Here is a 20,626-nt window from a genome sequence, read left to right on the forward strand (position 1 = left end):
AAACATAGGAAAAATTGCAGGAAGCAAAGAGGATGATCACGGAAGGTATGGTACGCAATTGTTAAGGCAAAGCTTAAGCAAAAAAAGAGAAAAGAAATAGTAGTACTTATTAGGAATATACGCACACACACCCTAAGGTAAATAAAAACATTTTTATGGCGTATTAATAAACCTCATAAAGTCGCTTGGCAAGATCAAGATAAACACAGGAGGGAACATGAACCTCGTTATGGATAATGATAATGGGAAAGAAACGATATAGACAGAACCAATTCAGGACATAGTGCCCTTTAGATGTTTTGGATTCCAACACCCATCAGACTAAAAAGACTTATGGAGATAATATCACAGTCAAGAAGAAACCGATTCATTTTTAGTGACTCCCAAGATTCTAAAATTAAGAAAAAAATAGCCGAGAGCTGCTCAAGAATATATGCAGATCATAACCCTTATGGCGACTCTATGAATCAAAGACCTCCAACAGCGTCTGTTGTGAACCACCCTATTCAGATCTTGTAAGGTGAGATCTGAGGCTTCCTTTATGGAATCAATCCATCTCCTGTTTGGCCTTCCTCTTTTTCTACTCCCTTCTGTTTTCTCCAGCATTATTGTCTTTTCTAATGAATCAGGTCTTCTCATGATGTGTCCAAAGTATGATAACCTGTTTCATCATTTTAGTTTCTAGTGATGCTGTTATGTGCCTTCAAGTCAATCACAACTTATGGCGACCCTATGAATCAGCGACCTCCAAGAGCATCTGTTATAAACCACCCTCTTCAGATCTTAAGTTCAGGTCTGTGGCTTCCTTTATGGAATCAATCCATCTCTTATTTGGCCTTCCTCTTTTTCTTCTCCCTTCTGTTTTTCCCAGCATTATTGTCTTTTCTAGTGAATCATGTCTTCTCACTATGTGTCCAAAATACGATAACCTCAGTTTCAGAAATGGCGCACACAAAAAGTCTCAACGTTTAAAGACCTTTGAATTACACACCTGAACGTCTTTTAAAAAACATCTTAACACTACAGAAGTTTCAAAGATAATAATCTGGAGAAGCAAGTAAGGTATATAATAGAAGAGGCAAATTAATAAATATAATTGCATAGGAGGAATAAGGAGAGGCAAACGTATATGAAAGAAATGGAAGAAGAGGATCAGTTGCATGAATGTAGTTGATATCAGAAGCCCATTGGGACAGGAATGGTCTTCACCATCAGTGGTAGAACTGGCAGGGAAGGGACTTATTTCACAGGGACACAGGTGAGAAGACTCTGTCTGGACCTAGAAACAAACTGGGAGCCCGTGAACATCAAACAAGGGTGTGAACAACATGCTCCAGACGGTGGCTCTTCAACAGCAATCCGGGCAGCAGCATTTTGCACCAAACACTCTTCAAGGGGAGCCCCACACAGAGCATTTTGCAACAGCCCAACCTACATGCTGCCAAATTATGTCTTTAACAGTGACTGGGAACTCTGAGGTTCTTTGAGGAATCCAGTGGGTGACTAGAGACATTTCAATGAGATGTTTTAAAAGGCCAGCCTCTGTTCTGAAGTAGATGGGGCTGGACTGTGGAATCCCACCAACTAACTGAGGAAGACCCATCATTTTTAGGCAGTGTCAATATATGTACAGACATATGTATATCATAGAATCATAGAATAGTAGAGTTGGAAGGGGCCTATAAGGCCATGAAGTCCAACCCCCTGCTCAATGCAGGAATCCAAATCAAAGCATTCCTGACAGAGGGCTGTCCAGCTGCCTCAATGCACAGACTCAATATATCTAAAGATGTACCTGTCATCACCTCCTGGACATACGGGGTGTCCTTTTCTTCAAGCCAGGAGATGAGGTCAGATTTAGGCATCGGAGGCCCTTCTCCAAAGCATAACAAAAAGAAAAAAGAAAAGCTATTATTTTTGGAACTTGTAGCTACAAAGCTATGCAGTAATTCCAAGTTACCATCTATATGCACCACCCCCATCCAAGAAGAGGAACAGAACGAAGTCAAACAGGGACATGGCAGCTGGGGGGAGTCCATGGTGGGATCTGTAATCGACTATCTGCAGTCCGCTGCTTGCCCAGTTAGGACTGAAATACCGGCTGTGAAACGGTGTCATGGAGGAGAAGCCAGTTCTGTTCCCCTTGCAGCTGCACCTCCAAAGGAGAGCCAGGAAGCATTGTTCAGCACCTGGGTCTGGTGCTCTTTCCTATAGGCATGGCACAATGTAAACAGCCCCCAAATCCTTGCCAGGCCAGAAGAAATTAGCTTAGGATCATAAGAACAAGAGCCTGGCTGGATCAGGCCAAAGGGGGCCCAACTAGTCTTGCATGCTGTTCTCACAGTGGGCAACCAGATGCCCCAACGGGAAGTGGGGAAGGAGGGTTCGAGTGCAAGAGGGCTCCCCACTCTTGCGGTTTCCAGAAACAGGTGCTTAGGGGCATTCTGCTTCTTAACTATTGGCCACCGGTAGCCTTAACTTCCATGAATTTGTCTAAACCTCTTCTAAAGCCATCCAAGTTGCTGGCCACCTCTGCTTCCTGTGGGAGCAAACTCTACAGTTTTAACTAGGCATTGCATAAAGAAGACTTTTCTTTTGGCTGTCCCTGAATCTTCCAACATTCGGCTTCACTGGTTGTCCACGAGTCCTAGTGTTACAAGAGCGCGAGAAAAAGCTTTTCTCTGTCTAATTCCTCCATGCCTTTCTCCATGTCTTCTCCACAGAGCCCTGATCAGGCCAACGGGAGCCCATCTGGGCTAGCATCCTGTTCTCACAGTGGCCAACCAGATGCCGCAATGGGAAGTATCACGGCCACATCCTTCCACTTTGGTGACATCCTAACTGGTAAGCAATGAGAACAACAAGGCATCTACCAAGAAAGGGAAAAGGGGTCCTTACCTAGAGAAGCCACGTTCCGGTAATTCTCCAGCATGACTTCCTTGTACAGAGTTCTTTGGCCAGGATCCAGAAGAGCCCACTCCTTCTTTGAGAAGTACACGGCTACCTCCTCAAAGGACACTAAACCCTTTGGGAGGGGGGGGAAGAGAAAGAGAGAAGATGAGGAACCGCTCATTTTCTTCACCAAAGCAAAAGGTGGATTGTGTCGGGTGTCTTAGGAAAATAGGAGATTTGGATAACTTCTGCCCTTGCTATTTTCGCAGGCAGAGCTGCTGTTGCTTTGCATTCCAGTGAAGTAAGCCAGCATCCCTTGCTTCCAGAGTAGCTTACATATAATCAATAAAAAAAAAGGCAGCCATCCCGTGTCAGGTACTGGTTAGAGTACTGGACTAGGACCCAGAAAACTAGGGTTCAAATCCTCATTTCAGCCATGAAGCTCACTGGGTGACCTTGGGCCAGTCACAGCCTCTCAGCCTAAGCTACCTCACAAGGTTGTTGTGAAGTTAAAAACTGTTGTGAAGATAAAAACTGTTTTGTTGTGCTCTTTGTACTGGAATGCTGTTATCAATTTGTTATGTTATTTTATTTATTTATTTAGCTCATTTATACCCCACCTTTTTTCATCATAGAAACCCAAGGCGGCTTACATATGGTTCTCAGGCAGTCTCCCATCCAGGCACTGACCAGACCTAACCCTGCTTAGCTTCAGCAGGGTATTAATCGATATGAATCATATTAATTAATTAATCCTATCATATTAATTGATAAGTTCTAATTGATTGATAGCCTGTTTTATGAAGACTTTAAAAGTGATAATGTTTAGTTAATCAATTGGAGTTATTGTTGGATTGTTATGTCTTGAAATGATTTGAAACAACTGTTGTTTTCGAAATGATTGTTACTGATGTAGTGATTTGCATTTTTGTGCTATAGTAAGCCACTTTGAGCATATTTACATGGAAAAGTGGGATATAAATTCAAGTAATAAATAACAACAACAACAATAATAAGACAACCCCTGCCTGAAAGGGGGAATTAATCCATTTGCACAGTCCCACCTCTGAAGCAAGTGGGAGGAACAACCCACTCTGGATAACTGCCGCCACTCAATGAGATTCATCTCCTTACCTGGGCTGAGTGCAGAGCAGCTCTTTCCGCTTCACCACAAAAAGGAGAGGAACTGGACTCCGTCAGCAAGGTTTGTTTCCTGCCTGTGAGGGTGACTGAAGAAAAAAAAAAGAGGCAGACAGATGCCAGGACGTATTGCATCTAATATATAATATAATGCCACTTCCTTGTACGAGAACCATGTCACCCTACTTGCCTTGGGGCAAATTCAATTCAAGGTAGTGGATTTGACCTGGAAACTCTCGAGAGGACTCGGCCCAAAACTTCCCTCACTGCCAACTCTTTCCCACTCTTAGTCTTGGGAGAGTCCCACCGCCCCACTTCTCCATTACCTTCCCCCTCCCAAAATCTCTTGTGCTCTGGAAGGAGGAAGTCCTCACGGGCAGCTCCTGGTGACTGGTGGTGAAGGGCTCCTCAACTGTCTCTCTCCCCATCAAAACAGACACACACACACACAAGCACACACTTGCCTGCCTCCCCTTCTCCACCCAAACCTCCTTTGGACACCTTCAGATTCCTTTTTGTTATGTTGCCCCTAGAATGAGACTTGCCAGGACTCAACGCCAAGGGCCTGGGCGATGGCACAGAGAAGCCAACCTTGGAAAGAGGAGCTCTTATGCGGGAAATGAACTCACCAGAGGGTGCGCGACTCAAAGGAAGAGCCACAGCTCCGTGGCAGACCTTTTCCTCTGCACGCAGAAGGTCCTAGCCCCAATCCCAACAGCAGGGCTGGGAAAGACCCACCTATCTGGGCCCCAGGACAGCTGCTGAGCTAGATGGATTAGCGGTCTGAATCAGTATGAAGGCAGCTTCCTATGTTCCTGGGGAAAGTGGGAATGTCGAGTTGGAATAGATGGCCTGACAGGCCCCTTTCACCTCTGCTGATTCTGTGCCGTACTTCACGCTGTTCTGAGTCAGACTGTGGAAAGCAACCTCCTCACTCATGGAACCAGACAAGGTACAGTCCCAGCACACGTCAAAAGCCCCTACCTGCCAATCCCTCCTGGAGAAATTGCTCTTCCTCTTCTTTCAGCCAGGAGACGAGGGGAGGCAGAGGAATCAGCGGTCCTTCTTCAAGGGAAAAGCCAGAAGACATGTCAGTGTAAGAGCAAACGTTAAGAACAGCCCTGCTGGATCAGGAAAGTGCCTGTTCTCACTGTGGCCAACCAGATGCCTGCAAGCTGGACCTGAGTGCAAAGAGCACTTTCCTCTCCTGCCATTTCCAGCAACTAGGGGCAGGGCAGAACATAGCCATCGTGGCTAGTAGCTGCTGATAGGCTTTTTCCTCCATGAATCTGTCTGATCCTCTTTAAAGCCATCTACGCTGGTGGCCATCGCTGCCTCCTGTGGGAGCAGATTCCAGGGATCGCTGTGAGAAACGGGGAACCGCCAACGTATTTATGTCGACACTGTTATTTTTTTATTTTTAATTTCTATATTTTGAGTCCTTTTTGTATCACTCCACCATACATGTATGCATATGCAAGATCTTCTCCTCTTCTGGTGCGATCAGACTCCCGCTCGAGCTGATCGTGCCAGAGGAGGGGAAGATCTTCTCCTCTTCTGGCGCAATCAGACTCCCGCTCGAGCTGATCGTGCCAGAGGAGGGGAAGATCTTCTCCTCTTCTGGCGCAATCAGACTCCCGCACTCAAGCTGATCGCGCCCGAGGAGGGGAACATCTTCTCCTCTTCTGGTGCAATCAGACTCCCGCTCGAGCTGATCGTGCCAGAGGAGGGGAAGATCTTCTCCTCTTCTGGCGCAATCAGACTCCCGCTCGAGCTGATCGTGCCAGAGGAGGGGAAGATCTCCTCTTCTGGCACAATCAGTCTCCCGCTCGAGCTGATCGTGCCAGAGGAGGTGAAGATCTTCTCCTCTTCTGGCGCAATCAGACTCCCGCTCGAGCTGATCGTGCCAGAGGAGGGGAAGATCTTCTCCTCTTCTGGCGCAATCAGACTCCCGCTCGAGCTGATCGTGCCAGAGGAGGGGAAGATCTGATCTTCTCCTCTGGTGCGATCAGTGGGTTAGGTTCCAGACCCCCCGCGCTACAGCTGATCCGCTTTCCGGCAGTTTTTTGCTTTCCGGTGGGGGTCTGGAACCTAACCTGCCATATGAGTGGTGCTCTACTGTATATATATGCATATTGCACTTTACAAATTTTAAATTGTACGCTATGCATTTTAATTTACTGTAATGTTTTGTGCTTTTATTGTGTATAATTTTATTAAGTACGTGTGTGATTTTATGGTAAGCCACCCTGAGCGCCCCAATGTAGGGTAGAAGGGTGGGATAGAAATATTTTAAATAAATAAATAAAATCTAAAGGAAGCGCACTGTCCATCTGGCACCATCTGTCTGGTGTCTGTTGCTTGGTCACCTCGGACTGAAATGCCGGATGGGAAATGGCGCTGTGTTAGGAGAAGCCAGGGGCCTTCTGCTCACAGTCCTTTGTGTGGGGGTAAGAGCGTGAGGCGGGACTGCTTGTTAACAAGCCCTGATTGGACAGCAGATGTGGCGGTTGGCTTGGTGGGCGTGTCCCTGCAATGAAGCAATTTAAAAGAGAAACCTTTATTTATGCCCACCGACACCACCCTGGTTGAATGCATGTTTCTTGCTGGGAAGAACTGGGGCTAGGGCTTTCTATTTGTTGTGGAGTATTGCTCAATCGATTGCTCAGTTGTATGTTTGAGATGTTTTCATTAGTTTGTCGTTTATTTCTATTGATTGGCTACTTAACGTTGATTTACTTTTGTAACTGCTAAAACTACATTGCTTTTTCGACGTCAGCCGCCTTCAGCAAAGTTGCTATGGAAAGAGGGCATACAAATAAACGACGAGGATGGCTCATTTATTTATTTATTAGATTTATATCCCAGCCTTCCTCCCAGCAGGAGCCCAGGGCAACAAACAAAAGCACTTTAACGCATCGTAAAAACAGACTTCAAAATATCTTAAAACCAAACATCTTTTAAACACGTTAAACATCCTTTAAAACATATTAAAACAAAACGTCTTTAGAAAACATTTTCAAAAAAGCTTTAAAAGCATTTTTTTTTAAAGAAAGGTTTAAAAACATATTAAAAAGCAATTCCAACACAGATGCAGACTGGGATAAAGTCTCTACTTAAAAGATGATGAATGTCAAAGGAAAAGTTATTAGCTGCCTTAAGAACATAAGAACATAAGAACAGCCTGCTGGATCAGGCCAGTGGCCCATCTAGTCCAGCATCCTGTTCTCACAGTGGCCAACCAGGTGTCTGGGGGAAGCCCGCAAGCAGGACCCGAGTGCAAGAACACTCTCCCCTCCTGAGGCTTCCGGCAACTGGTTTTCAGAAGCATGCTGCCTCTGACTAGGGTGGCACAGCACAGCCATCAAGGCTAGTAGCCATTGATAGCCCTGTCCTCCATGAATTTGTCTAATCTTCTTTTAAAGCCATCCAAGCTGGTGGCCATTACTGCATCTTGTGGGAGCAAATTCCATAGTTTAACTATGCGCTGAGTAAAGAAGTACTTCCTTTTGTCTGTCCTGAATCTTCCAACATCTTGCTGGGTGAGCAGGCATAAAGCCCCTCTGGGTGAGAGCCAGAGTGGGAACAACTGGATTACCCCAGGACGATAGATGAGGTGGGGTCCTTGGATGTTGAATATTGAGTCTAAGACCCAGACTGTTAGGTACAGGTGGGGGGGAAATGTTGGAAGTGGGGCAAGAGCAACTCCTGTTTTGTTCTTTTCTTTGTGCTCCAGAAGGGAGATAGAGTGAGGGTCCTCCAGATGGACAGGCTTGTTTACCTTTTACCTGTGATGCTCTGACTGACTTCCTTCTGTCGCTAGACTGTGATGTCTTTAGGGAAGCTTACCTGCCCCTCCTCCTTCTGCCCTTTCCACTCCTTTGTCCTCCGAATGTCCGGGAGAGGGGAGACATCCCTTTGTCTCTGCTCTCTCTCCGAGCATGGGGCTGACTCCTACACCTGGGAGTTATGCCTCCAACTTAGCTAGCTAGTTTAGAACTAGGTTTGCCTTTTCTATCTACTATGTATTTCTATAAATAAAGTAGCTTTTCTTATTTTACTAAGTCTCCAGTCTCAGTGATGCTGATGCAGGGTAAAAGACTGCTTCCTTAGGCAAACGCACGCACACGCTGGCACACTCGCGTTTCAACATCCGCAGTTAACTCTCTGCTGCTGTGGTGCTGCTTTTAAATGAAATTAAGCAACACAACTACACACAGCACAACAACAAAAAATCAGTCTGAACAACATGGTATAAACAGATACAGAAAAGGAAAGCTAACTTAATAGCTTGAACCAGGGGTTCCCAAACCACTAGTGGTCTGCGAGCTTCATTCAGGTGGCCCACTGCATACCTGCATTAAATATTCTCATTGGTTTTTACGTACAATTTAATGGCTTCCTTATTTCTTGTATTCCACCGTGTTGTTCATTCAGGTGGCCCATTCACATTGATATTGAATATTCACATTGATTTTTAATTGCTGTCTTTATTTCTCTTATTTTACTGCGTTACAGTTTGAATCTCATGAAAAGCATACTGTAGTACAACACCACAATACAGGAGATAAAAGGAAGCCATTAAGAAAGCATACAGCCTCTAGCACAGCCCACGACAATTGCAAGAAGCAGAAAAACCATTAAGACCCTCAGCAGTTTTCAAGTGGTCCGTGGGGTGGGGAAAGTTTGGGAACTGCTGCTCTGGGGGACACCTTTCTCCAACCTGGGTGCCTTCCAAATATTTCGGACTACAACTCCTATCCGCACCCCAGCCAACCTGGCCAATAGTCAGGCATGATGGGAGTTGTAGTCCAGTAACTCCCCCGAAGTTGGGGAAAGGCTGCCCTAGATCTATCGAGGGCAAAAGGGATCCTTACCTGGAGGGGACGCTTCCCCAACATTCTCCAGCATGACTACCCTGGCACAGAGCCCTTTGGCCTGGGCCCAGCAGAGCCCACTCGTCGTCTTCCTCTTCCTCTGGGAAATGCACAGCCACCTCCTCAAAGGGTGTGGAAACCTGAAAGAAAAAGAACACAGTTCTCATCACACACAACAAAACCTTAAAAAAACACAGCTAACCATGCTGGTACCTTAAGAAACACACACAGGGCATCACCTTCCCCAGTTAGCTGCCTCCGTTCGGCTTGCATCCGATGACTGAGTTTGGCTTAGTAACGGAAGTCTCAAAAATGGGGTCCAATCCCAACAGTCTGCTGGGACTGGAACAGAGTAACCTGTGTCTGAGAGTGACTCCAAGCATGGAATATTGGGTGTTGGCAAAGACAGAGAGTGATCCACTTTAAATTCACTTGTTCAAACTATTTCTTGGACATTTGTTTTTCTTAATAATGTTATTTAGTTTATTTTTTGTAAATCGTATTGCTTTTATTGATGTATTTTTAAACTTGTGTTTATTTTTCTTTGTAAGCCGCCTTGAGAGCCTTTGGCCAAAAGGCAGGGTATAAATAAATTTAATACATGAATGAATGAATGAATGAATGAATGAATGAATGGTTTCTTTAGGAGGACCACTAAAAAATCCCTTCACTTGTGCCCTTTGAGGGAAGACCGTAGCTTAGAGGTGTCTACAGAAGGTCCTATGTCCAACCCCTGCTGTCCAGGTAGACCCTTTGCCTGACACCTGTGGGTGCTGCTGCCAGTCAGTGTCGACAGTACTGAGCTAGATAGATCAGTGAGTCTGACTCAGTATAAGGCAGCTTTCAATGTTCCTCCTTTCTGGGATTTGAAGGTAGTGCTTGGCTTTATGGCTATTGTTTTACTTTCCGTATGGATTATTTTACAGCTGTGTATGGTTCATCTTTATGCACACCCCTTTGAAAGGCTAATGACTAAGTGGTATGTCAATGCCTTGAATAAATAAAATTAATACTCCCGGGTCATCCTGCAAAGGGCTATACTCCAAGCTTCTTCCTGTAAAGCTGGGATGTTGTGTCTGCAATGTCTCATGCTTCTGAATGCCAGTTGCTGGGAATTGCAAGCAGGTAGAGCGTTGCTGCCGCACTCAGGCCTTGCTTGCCGGCTTCCCTTTGGGGTGCCCTGGGCTCCTGCTGGGAGGAAGGGCAGCATATAAATCCAATAATAAATAAATAAATTGGCCGCTGTGAGAACAGGGATACTGGACCACACTGAGCCCCCTTTGTCCTGACCCAGCAGCCAGGCTCTTTTTATGCCCTTTATCTACTCGGAATCTCCATTTCCCATTGTTAGAGCGCAAGAAGCATAAGGTTTTGTGCTTTGATTTGGATTCCTCCATTGAGCAGGGCCTTGGTGGCCTTGTAGGCCCCTTCCAACTCTACTGTTCTATGATTCTATGAAGTGCCTGCACACAAGGGAATGGCAGGAAACACTGTAATTCCTTGCATCCCCATCAGTGGAGGCTGGTCCATCAGCACAAGTGGGGCACTGCCCTACCAAGTCCATTCCAGGGAGGAACGGGAGGGTCAGAGCTAGAATGAGTTGGCTCGCCTCGCTTTCACGGAGAAATCAACGACAAAACTTGCACATTGCAAGAGGGATTTCCAACAGGGACAAGTTCCTGAAAATATTGTACCCGTTCATAACATGTTCCTCACAAACAGCATGGTTGTGACCCTCCATCTCGATACGCACGAATACGGAATGCATAATAGGTATTTCTGGAACGGCTTTCCCTTAATTTTCACCATACTAAGAAACAATGTAGTAACTGGATTGCCAGGACCTATTTATACTTACAGCTATCCTCTCACTTTTTTTTAACCAAACCTTTTCTTTCCATGGCTGTTTCCTATATTTGCCACAAAAGGTTTGGGGTGGGGCTGTTCATTTTATATTTGGCCTGTCCAGGGGTATAGTCGTCCAGGGTCTCAAGGGTCTTAGACCCCTTACTTTTTTAGAAGCAGGGTCCCAGCAGAATCCCTTTGTCTCTAGCTCCTATGACCCAACCATCATGAGCCACTGAGAAGTCTTCTAACATGCTTCCTTGTCCAATCAGAAACGAGGTGAGTCAGCCTCTGAGAAGACTCTTCTCAGTAGTTAACAGACTCCTCTTTCATGCTCGTTGACTGCTAGCAACATCTGTTGTGGTGGGTGAAGGCATTAACAAGGATGTTTCTCAAATCATCAGCAAAAAAAAAAGGAGGGGGAGGGGAGGAGGCGTGGCCATGACTATCATGGAGGTCCCTTGCACTTCTGAATTTGCCACTATACTACTGGGCCTGTCCAAGATATTTGGCAGGTCAGGTATTGGGTTTGAAGTACCACTGGAATGTAAATACCTGTATTTCTATTTTCCTGACATAGGATCAGTACTGTATCGGTTTATTGTCTTAAAACTAAATAAAAATCTTTTAAAAAAAGAAAAAGAATTAATTGGCTCTGGTTCTGCCTACTGTCAGCCTCCTTGTCTTCCACTCTACCAGCCATCAATAGCCTATTGAATATAATTACTGGCATCTTTGGACAGGGGATGGACACTGCAGCATTGCAGCCCGGTAAGAACCAAGCAGGTGACCCTTCTTAAAAATTTCAGTTTGCTTTATGCTGCAATCCTGTGTTCCAAACTATGATCTTCCATCTCAGCACCCATCTAACATGTTGAGATTATGACACACGGTGGTTGCAACTCTCTCACACACACACCACCTGCACCCGCAAGATGGGAATTAGCAGCAACGTTACAAAGTTTCTACAAGCCATTTTCTCACAGTCTAATCCTGCAACTGTGCCCTGCTCATTGTTATCGGGGCCATATGTGCACATCCCTTTGTGTAGAACCCCCAGCCATGGGAGCAGTCTGCCATGACAAACGAGGTATTGTTCCTAAACACCACCAGACAGGGAGGCTGCATTCATTCATATAAACAGGGAGGGAAATATTCTCATACCACCCTTCGGTTTCTCGGTTTGTTTGCATAACAAATTAAAATTGTGTTTTAAAATTGTGTTTTAAATTGTATATTTGTTTTAATGTTTTTGATTGCTGTAAATTGCCCAGAGAGCTTCGGCTATGGGACGATATACAAGTGCAATCAATCAATAAGGAAGCTGTAGTTTAAAAAAAATCCTTGAGGAAACGAAATAGTTGTCACATGGTATCCAACAAGCACAACATTACTGAAGAAAGGGACTTCAAAAATATGGTTATCCTATATTTCACAAGTGATTCAATAAAGGAAGCCACAGACCTGAACTTACAAGATCTGAACAGGGTGGTTCACGACAGATGCTCTTGGAGGTCACTGATTCATAGGGTCGCCATAACTTGTAATCGACTTGAAGGCACATAACAACAACATATTTCATAAGAACATAATTAGAGTCTTCTGGATCAGACCAGTGGACCATGTAGTCCACCCTCCTGTTCTCACAGTGGCCAACCAGTTGCCCACAGAAAATCCACAGGCAGAACCTGAACGCAAGGCCATTCTGACCTCTGCGGTTTCCAACAGCTGGTATTGGGAAGCATACTGCATCCACCTATGAAGGCAGAGCATAGCCATCATGATCAGTAGTCATTGATAGCCATATCCTCTGTGCATTTGCCCAATCCTCTTTTAAAGCCATCCAAGTTGGTGGCCACCGCTGCCTCCTGTGGGAGGGAGTTCCATAGTTTAACTATGCGCTGCATGAAGAAGCACTTTCTTTTGTCCGTCCTGAATCTTCCAACATTCAGCTTCATTGGGAGTCCACGACTTCTACTGTTACGAGAGTGGGAGAAAAGATTTCTCTGTCCGCTTTCTCAGTACCATGCATAATTTTATACACTTCTATCATGCCACCTCTGACTCGCCTTTTCTCTTAACTAAAGAGGCCCAAACGCTGCAATCTTTCCTCATAGGGGTGCTGCTCCATCCTCTTTTCCCTCCCTACGGACCTGCACAGCACTCCCAACGATTTATGAACCCGACACTTGAGTAAGTTTTGTTTAGATATAGATTTTCTTTATTCTGCTGTGTCAATTCCTACAACAACAACAAACACAAACCAACAAACATATATTTACAAAATAAAATAAGATGCCGGGCCTCTAAATGAGATGGAATTTGCTGCCTCAGAGCGAGGGAACTTCCTGAAGCCAACTTGGATGGCTTTAAAGGGCTTAAGGATTCTAGAGATATATGGATAAAGCTATGTGTCCTGAAGATGGAGGATTTTTTTTCTCTTTAAAGCAGATTATCCAACTGCACCATTCCCTATCAACAAAACATCTTTAAAAACGCTATCGCTACTGAGAATGTTTTTGACACAAACCCAGCCGTACAATATGCTCAACATCCAAGGTCCTCCTCCAGGTGCCTACTCCGAGGAAAGCTCAGAGGATGGCAACAAGGGAGAGGGCCTTCTCAGTGGTGGCCCCCAAATTATGGAATGATTTCATTGACGAGGTGTGCCTGGCACCAACACTGTTATCTTTTCAGTGCCAGCTCAAGACTTTCCTCTTCTCCCAGGCATTTTAGCATGTGTTTTTCAAATTGCTTTTTAAAAATGTGTTTTTAACTTTGTACATTTGTTTTTAATGTTTTTGTTGTAAACCGCCCAGACAGCTTTGGCTATGGGGCGGTCTACAAACGTAATTAATTAATACTGAGAGAGTCCTCTTCCCATCGAGACCTGCCTGCCCTCTTCTTCACTCTCTCCCTGACGTTTGGCGTTGCAACCGCCAGCTCCCATTCAAAATCTCCTGGGTTACGCCCTGCGCTGATGCCGCCACCCTGCGGGAGCGCATCTGTGCGCTTCGCACCAAAAACAAGACCCCAGGCTTGAGTCCCCACCTGAGGCTGGGAGAGGCCCTCTGTCTGGAACCAGTCTGTGTCGCCAGCGCCCAGGGAGATGCACCCCCGGCCTGGCCCGCTTTGCAAAGGGGTCCGCTGCACCCGGAGACAGAGGACGCGATCTTCGTCGGGAGGACGAGCCTGGGAAGACCGGGGCGGTTTCCAGGCACTGCACTGAAGAGCAGAGAAAGAAACCTCCAGGGGTGGATGGGGAGGAAGCCCCCATTTGGGGCAGGCAGGCAGGCAGGCAGGCAGCCCAACCACCCCAAACCCTGCCCTTTCTTCCTTAGCCTTTCTCCTCCTCCCCCCCCTCTCGCCGGCTCGGCTTCCCTCCCCTGGGCGATCCCGCCCCAAGGATCCCTCCCTTGCCCTCGAGGGCTCCCCTGCGCCCCCGACGCCCTTTGCACTCACCCGCCGGCCTGGCGCAGGGGGCGGCGCCGTAGCGGCCGCGCGTGGGAAAATCCAGCGTTCCTTTCCCACGCGGGGGCGGGCCCGGAAGCGGGCGCTCGCACAGGCTTTTCTAGGAAGGCCGCCTCGCTCGCTTCTTTAACCCTGAGTAGCTGGGAAAGGGGAATCCCCCCCCCAGCATTTTGTGTTTGTTTTTTTTTAAAAAAAGAGGGTGGGACCTTGCTACTCTCTTGGGGTTAAAAAGCTGCCACACAAACGCACACCCATTTCCTTGGGGATGCTGGAGGGACATGAAATGGAGGCGGCGGCGGGGACAGTGATGGTTCCTCACTGGAAGACCGATGGGGGGGGGAAGCACAGGCAGGCAGGCAGGCAGGCAGGTAGGTAGGCAGGTTAGCAGCTATGTATTCACTTATTTTCATTATGACTTACTTCGCAGGAGCAGAGCAACGCAGGAAAGTGCATTCTACCGAGTCAGGCCATTGGTCCATCTAGCTCAGTATTGTCTACACTGACTGGCAGCAGCTCTCCAGCGTTTCAGGCAGGGAGTCTCTCCTAGCACTACCTGGAGACGCAACCGTGGGGGATTGAACCTGGGACCTTCTGCATGCAAAGCAGATGTTCTACCACTGACCTACAGCCCTTCCCCATATAACTAACAGGCTGCATCCAACTGTTGATAATCGTTGACAAGTTCAATGTCCTCATTGTCAACTTTTGTTGTTGTTGTTATGTGCCTTCAAGTCGATTACTACTTATGGCGACCCTGTGAATCAGCGACCTCCAAGAGCATCTGTCATGAACCACCCTGTTCAGATCTTGTAAGTTCAGGTCTGTGGCTTCCTTGATGCAATCAATCCATCTCTTGTTTGGTCTTCCACTTTTTCTACCTGCGGTTTTTCCCAGCATTATTCTCTTTTCTAGGGAATCGGGTCTTCTCATTATGTGTCCGAAGTATGATAACCTGTTTCATCATTTTAGCTTCTAGTGACAGTTCTGGTTTCATTTGTTCTAACACCCAATTATTTGTCTTTTTCTCAGTCCATGATTGAAAAGATGGCGGCTTAGGTGGAGGAGCTTACATCTGGAGCTCCTACCATTTAGTTATTTTAACATCTTTTAACATCTTTTAATATTGATTTTTAACATCTACTTCAACATCGTGGGCTTTATGGATGTATGTGGGTGGATGAATGTTTTTTTGGTGCTGCCCACTTCTCCTTTGCCTTCGGTAAACTTGGAGCAGTGACTGTAGATGAAAGTGGCTGGATTTGGACCGGGAGACCTAGAAACTGAAGCCGGGGATGAGCGAGGCCTTTTACCTTCTTGCCGGTATCGTGCTACCTTGTGCTGCGGCCTGTGCCTTCTACTGCCGTTGTTGTGGCTGTGCTCTCTGCCGCGGCTTGTGTGGGTCCTGCTTGCCTGCTGTCGCCTGCTGACGTCGCCTTTGCTGCGGCTTATGTGGGTCCTGCAGCTGTTGCCTGCTAACGTTGCCTCTGCTGATTCTATCGCTGCTGTGTGCTGTGGTCTTGTGTTGTCTCCTCCATCGTCGTTCCGCCGCTGCTGGATGCTTCTTCCTTGCTGTGGTTCGGCCGCTCTTACTGCTCGTCGGGGCCGTGGCTGGTCGTTGCTGGGCGGCGTGTTTCCACTCTACCGCCGCTGCGGCCTGCGGCGTTTTTTGCCGCGGTTCGAGCTTCCATCGTCGCCGCCGCGGCTGTGCCTTCGGCTGCTGCTATTGCTGTGTTTGTCTTCTGTCGTGCTTGTTGCCGCTGCGGCTTCTTTTTTGTTGCAGCTGGTGGTTCTCTTTGTCGTTGCTCGGCCTGGTTTTCTTTCCGTCCCCGCCGTTGCGGTTTATGCTTTTATTGGTGGCCCTTGCCTCCTTGCCACCATTATTGTCTGGATTTCCGAGGGTGGCATTGTTGTGGGAAGAAGAGAGATTCTGGAGTCGACATTCGTGTGCACAGAGTATGGGACTATGTCTGACGTGTTGGTTTGAATTGGAGGTGTGAATGTGCATATGAGTGTGTGTTGTGAGTGAGTGTGTATGTTTGCATTTATAAATTGGTTGCACATATAAGTGGATAGTTTGTGATTTAAACTATTTCATTTTTACTGCAGTCCTAAAGGAGTGGCTGGTAGTCTCCGGGGTGTATGGGGTGGGTCTTGCTTGTATTATTGTCTTAGGTAGGCCTGTCCATTAGGCTGTAGGGATAGGGGCATGTGTAAACCAAGGGGGGATGGAACAGAGAAGGATGGGGGCCAAGTTAAACCAAGTTCGGGCGGCAGGCGCTGGACTGATGCTAAGGGCAAACCACGTCAATCCAGAAGAACAGGGGATAGATGCGTAATACCCATCCCCTGTTCTGGGTCCGCCCAAAACCAGAAGTTAACTGGGGGACGCAGGATTCCTACCGACCTTCGATGGCTGTTATGTAACGCCAGGTCTGTGACACAAAAAACATCTGTCATCCATGATATGATACTGGATGAGTGCACAGACCTGGTATGTATTACGGAGACCTGGCTGGACGAGGCCTCAGCTCCCACTCTTGAGGCCATGTGTCCGCCAGGTTTCCGCTATGCACAGCAACCAAGGGTGGGAAGGCGGGGAGGGGGAGTGGCAGTCATCTATTGGGAGTCCTTGATGTTCACCAGGCCTCCGCTCCCAAGGACCAAGTTTGTTGATTGCATGTACTGGAGGTTGGGCCCGAAGGGCAGTTTGGGGATCCTGCTTGTGTACCGCCCGCCCTGCTGCACGGCAGACTCCCTGACCGAGGTGCTGGAAGTGGTCTCGGATGTGCGAACGTTGACCCCAGAACTTTTAGTGCTGGGGGATTTTAACGTACACGCTGAGACCACTCTCATTGGAGCCCCTCGGGATTTCCTGGAAACCATGGCTTCCTGGGAACTGCACCTTAGTAACACTGAGCCCACCCATGTAGCCGGTCATGCTCTCGACCTTGTATTTGTCCTGGGAGTGGTGGGGAGTGTTCTGAAGTTGGGGGCCTTTTCTTTTACCCCCGTGTCATGGTCAGATCACTATCTGGTGAATTTTAACTTCTTGATGCCACACACCCTCCGCAGGGGTAAAGGACCTATTAGAATGGTCCGCCCCAGACGCCTGATGGATCCGGATGGATTCCTGACTGCGCTTGGGGATTTGGAACCTGCTGAAGGTCGTCCGGTCGAAACCCTGGTGACGGAGTGGAACGAGGGAATCACCAGGGCACTAGACCGGGTGGCTCCGAAACGTCCTCTCCCCCTGAACAGAACTCAGACAGCACCGTGGTATACACCTCGGTTGCGAAGTCTGAGACAGGAGGTGAGACGACTAGAACGCCGGTGGCGGAAATCCCACTCTGAAGATGCTCGAACACAGGTTAGAGCAGCAATAGCTGCCTACCAGGTGGCAATAAAGGCAACAAAGAAAGATTTCTTTGCTGCCTCTATTGCATCCGCAGAGTGCTGTCCCAGGAAGCTGTTCCAAGTGGTCCGAAGCCTGGTCGGTCCAGTCGCTCAGGAACCCTTGGAGCATTCAAAGGCTTCCTGTGACAAATTGGCTAGGCACTTTGCCGATAAAGTCGAACATCTGAAGAACTCGATTCCGTACGCTGTGGATGCAGTAGAGGATCCAGAGTTGACCAGTTGTAATCCGGTTCAGTGGGATTGGTTTCGGCCTCTTCCTTCTGAGGATGTGGACAAGGCACTTTCAACGGTGAAGCCTACCACCTGTCTGACTGATCCTTGCCCATCATGGTTCCTTATGAACTGCAAGGAAAAATTGGGCGAAGGGATTAGTGCGGTGGTAAATGCATCCTTGAAGGAGGGTGTAATGCCACCGGCCCTCCAGGAGGCAATTATAAAACCTATTCTAAAAAAGTCCTCCTTGGATCCCCAAATTTTGAACAACTTTTGCCCCATTTCGAATTTGCCATTTTTGGGCAAGGTCATTGAGCGAGTGGTGGCTAACCAGTTGTCAGCACACTTGGATGAAACGGATTATTTAGATCCATACCAATCGGGTTTCAGGACTGGACATGGTACTGAAACAGCCTTGGTCGCTCTGGTAGATGATATGAGGAGGGCACTAGACAGGGGAGAATTCACCTTTCTTGTCCTCCTGGATCTCTCAGCGGCTTTTCATACCGTCAACCACGGTATCCTGTTAGATCGCCTGGAGGGATTGGGAATAGGAGGCACTGTTTTACAGTGGTTCCGTTCCTTTCTGTCTGACAGACATCAACAGGTAGCATTGGGGGATGAGGTTTCAGACCCTTGGCCCCTCACTTGTGGAGTGCCACAGGGTTCTATCCTCTCTCCCATGCTATTTAACATCTATGTAAAACCGCTGGGAGCTATCATCAGGAGTTTTGGGCTGCGATGTCACCAATATGCTGATGACACGCAGCTCTATCTCTCCTTTAAATCTTCACCGGAGTTGGCTGCAGAGACCTTGTCCAAGTGCCTGGAATCCGTGAGTGGGTGGATGGGAAGAAACAGGCTGAAGCTCAATCCTGATAAGACCGAGGTGCTACTTGTGGGTGACAGGGGAAAGTTGGGTGTTGCTGACCTGAATCTTAATGGGGTAAGATTACCCCTGAGGGATCAGGTCCGCAGCCTCGGGGTTGTTCTTGATTCCAAGCTGTCCATGGAGGCTCAGATTTCGGCAGTGAGCCGGGCAGCTTGGTATCAACTACACCTCATACGGAGGTTGCAACCCTACCTCCCTATTCATCAGCTCCCACTGGTGGTACATGCCCTGGTCACTTCTCGATTAGACTACTGCAATGCGCTCTACATGGGGTTACCCTTGAAAACGGTCCAGAAACTACAACTGGTGCAGAATGCGGCGGCACGCCTGCTTACAAACAGCCGCCGCCGTGATCACATCACGCCGGTGTTAATTCATCTACATTGGCTTCCAGTTGTTTTCCGGGCCCAATTCAAGGTGTTGGTCTTAACCTTTAAATCCCTATACGGTCTCGGCCCAGTTTACCTGAAGGAGCACCTCCAGTACCACTAACTAAGCCGCCCAACCAGATCAGCCACACAGGGCCTTCTCTCCGTCCCACCAACGAAAACAGCTAGGTTGGTGGGGACTAGAGAGAGGGCATTCTCAGTGGCGGCCCCCACTCTCTGGAACTCCCTCCCGTTCGATCTTCGCCATGCCCCTTCCCTAGATACATTTCGCCAAGCCTTGAAAACATGGCTCTTTGGACAGGCCTTTGGGATCCCCGGGGTGGGCTAATTTCTTTATATTGTTTTAAAACTGTCTATTGATGGCCCTAAACTGTTCTGTACTGGTGCTTTTAAAATGATTATTGTTGACTGCACTGTATTTTATTATGTATTTATATTGTATTTGAACTTTAATGTTGTACGTCGCCTAGAGTGGTTTCGGCCAGATAGGCGACACAAAAATTAAATTTATTTATTTATTTATTTATATGGTATGCACAAAGCTCTCCTCCAACACCACATTTCAAAGGAGTTGATTTTTCTCTTACCCACTTTTTTCACTGTCCAACTTTCACATTCATACACAGAGATCAAGAATACCATGGTCTGAATGATCCTGACTTTGGTGTTCAGTGATACATCTTTGCATTTTCTACTTCTCTCATAGCTGTCCTCCGCAGTCCTAACCTGATTTCTTGACTATTGTCTCCATTTTGGTTTATGACTTTGCCGAGGTATTGATAATCCTTAACAAGTTCAATGTCCTCGTTGTGAACATATGATTAGTGTCTGGACTTTTTTCTTTTTAAAAAAATAATAATAGACTCAGAGCGGGGCAGATTTCCATCAGGACTGCAACACAGGGAAGGTTTAGCTTTTTCCTCTCTGGCTCACCTATCACGACCTTGTCAAAAAGCACCCATCCCAGATGGAAAAAAACTTGGTGGTACCTTCGGCCCAAGAGAGGAGTAGCTCCCTCCACTCAGCGTCATCTGCATGGATCCAAAATACTCTAGGTGCCAAATGAATATATCATTCCTGCTGATCTCAGAGGCTTGTGTGTAGTTTGTGTTTCTGGTCTCTGGCATCCAGTGACTTACACATGAGCCACCTGATTTGCAGTGACAGGTGGTTACGCCATATCAATGGGGCAGTGGAATCCACTCCAGGTTTTAGTCAGTACCTTCGACAGAGGTGACGTGTATGTGTGGTATGGAAAGGAAGTGTCCTGCAATTGATGGAAGAGGAGGGGAGGCTGGCAAAAATATTTGTTTATTTATTTATTTTTATTTCTAAGATTCCGTATACACCTTTCACCATAAGGCCCCAAGGCAGGTTACAACAATCCCAGAGTATATTGTCATCACTTCACTGCAAAAAGTCTGGCCTTTGGAGGGAAGTGGGTTTGTTGCGCAATCAACTCCCAATCTATAGCAGTGCAACCTGAATTTGCC

At 47.2% G+C, this 20,626-nt stretch overlaps 1 protein-coding gene across 1 annotated transcript in view; it reads right to left on the reverse strand.

The window, feature by feature from the left end:
- Positions 1–14,289, reverse strand: part of LOC133381742 (uncharacterized) — a 41,298-nt gene extending 27,009 nt beyond the window's left edge. The window contains exons 1-7 of the mRNA XM_061621142.1: positions 14,217–14,289; positions 13,806–13,979; positions 8,910–9,049; positions 5,017–5,097; positions 4,027–4,121; positions 2,899–3,025; positions 1,796–1,873 (exon numbers count right to left, since the gene is read on the reverse strand). Of these exons, the coding sequence (XP_061477126.1) occupies positions 1,796–1,873; positions 2,899–3,025; positions 4,027–4,121; positions 5,017–5,097; positions 8,910–8,943 (415 nt within the window). The 5' untranslated portion in view covers positions 8,944–9,049; positions 13,806–13,979; positions 14,217–14,289. The remainder of the gene's footprint in view (positions 1–1,795; positions 1,874–2,898; positions 3,026–4,026; positions 4,122–5,016; positions 5,098–8,909; positions 9,050–13,805; positions 13,980–14,216) is intronic.
- Between the last annotated feature and the right edge of the window lie 6,337 nt (positions 14,290–20,626).

The sequence above is a fragment of the Rhineura floridana genome, chromosome 3 (assembly GCF_030035675.1).
Source record: "Rhineura floridana isolate rRhiFlo1 chromosome 3, rRhiFlo1.hap2, whole genome shotgun sequence".
NCBI classification, from domain to species: Eukaryota; Metazoa; Chordata; class Lepidosauria; order Squamata; family Rhineuridae; genus Rhineura; species Rhineura floridana.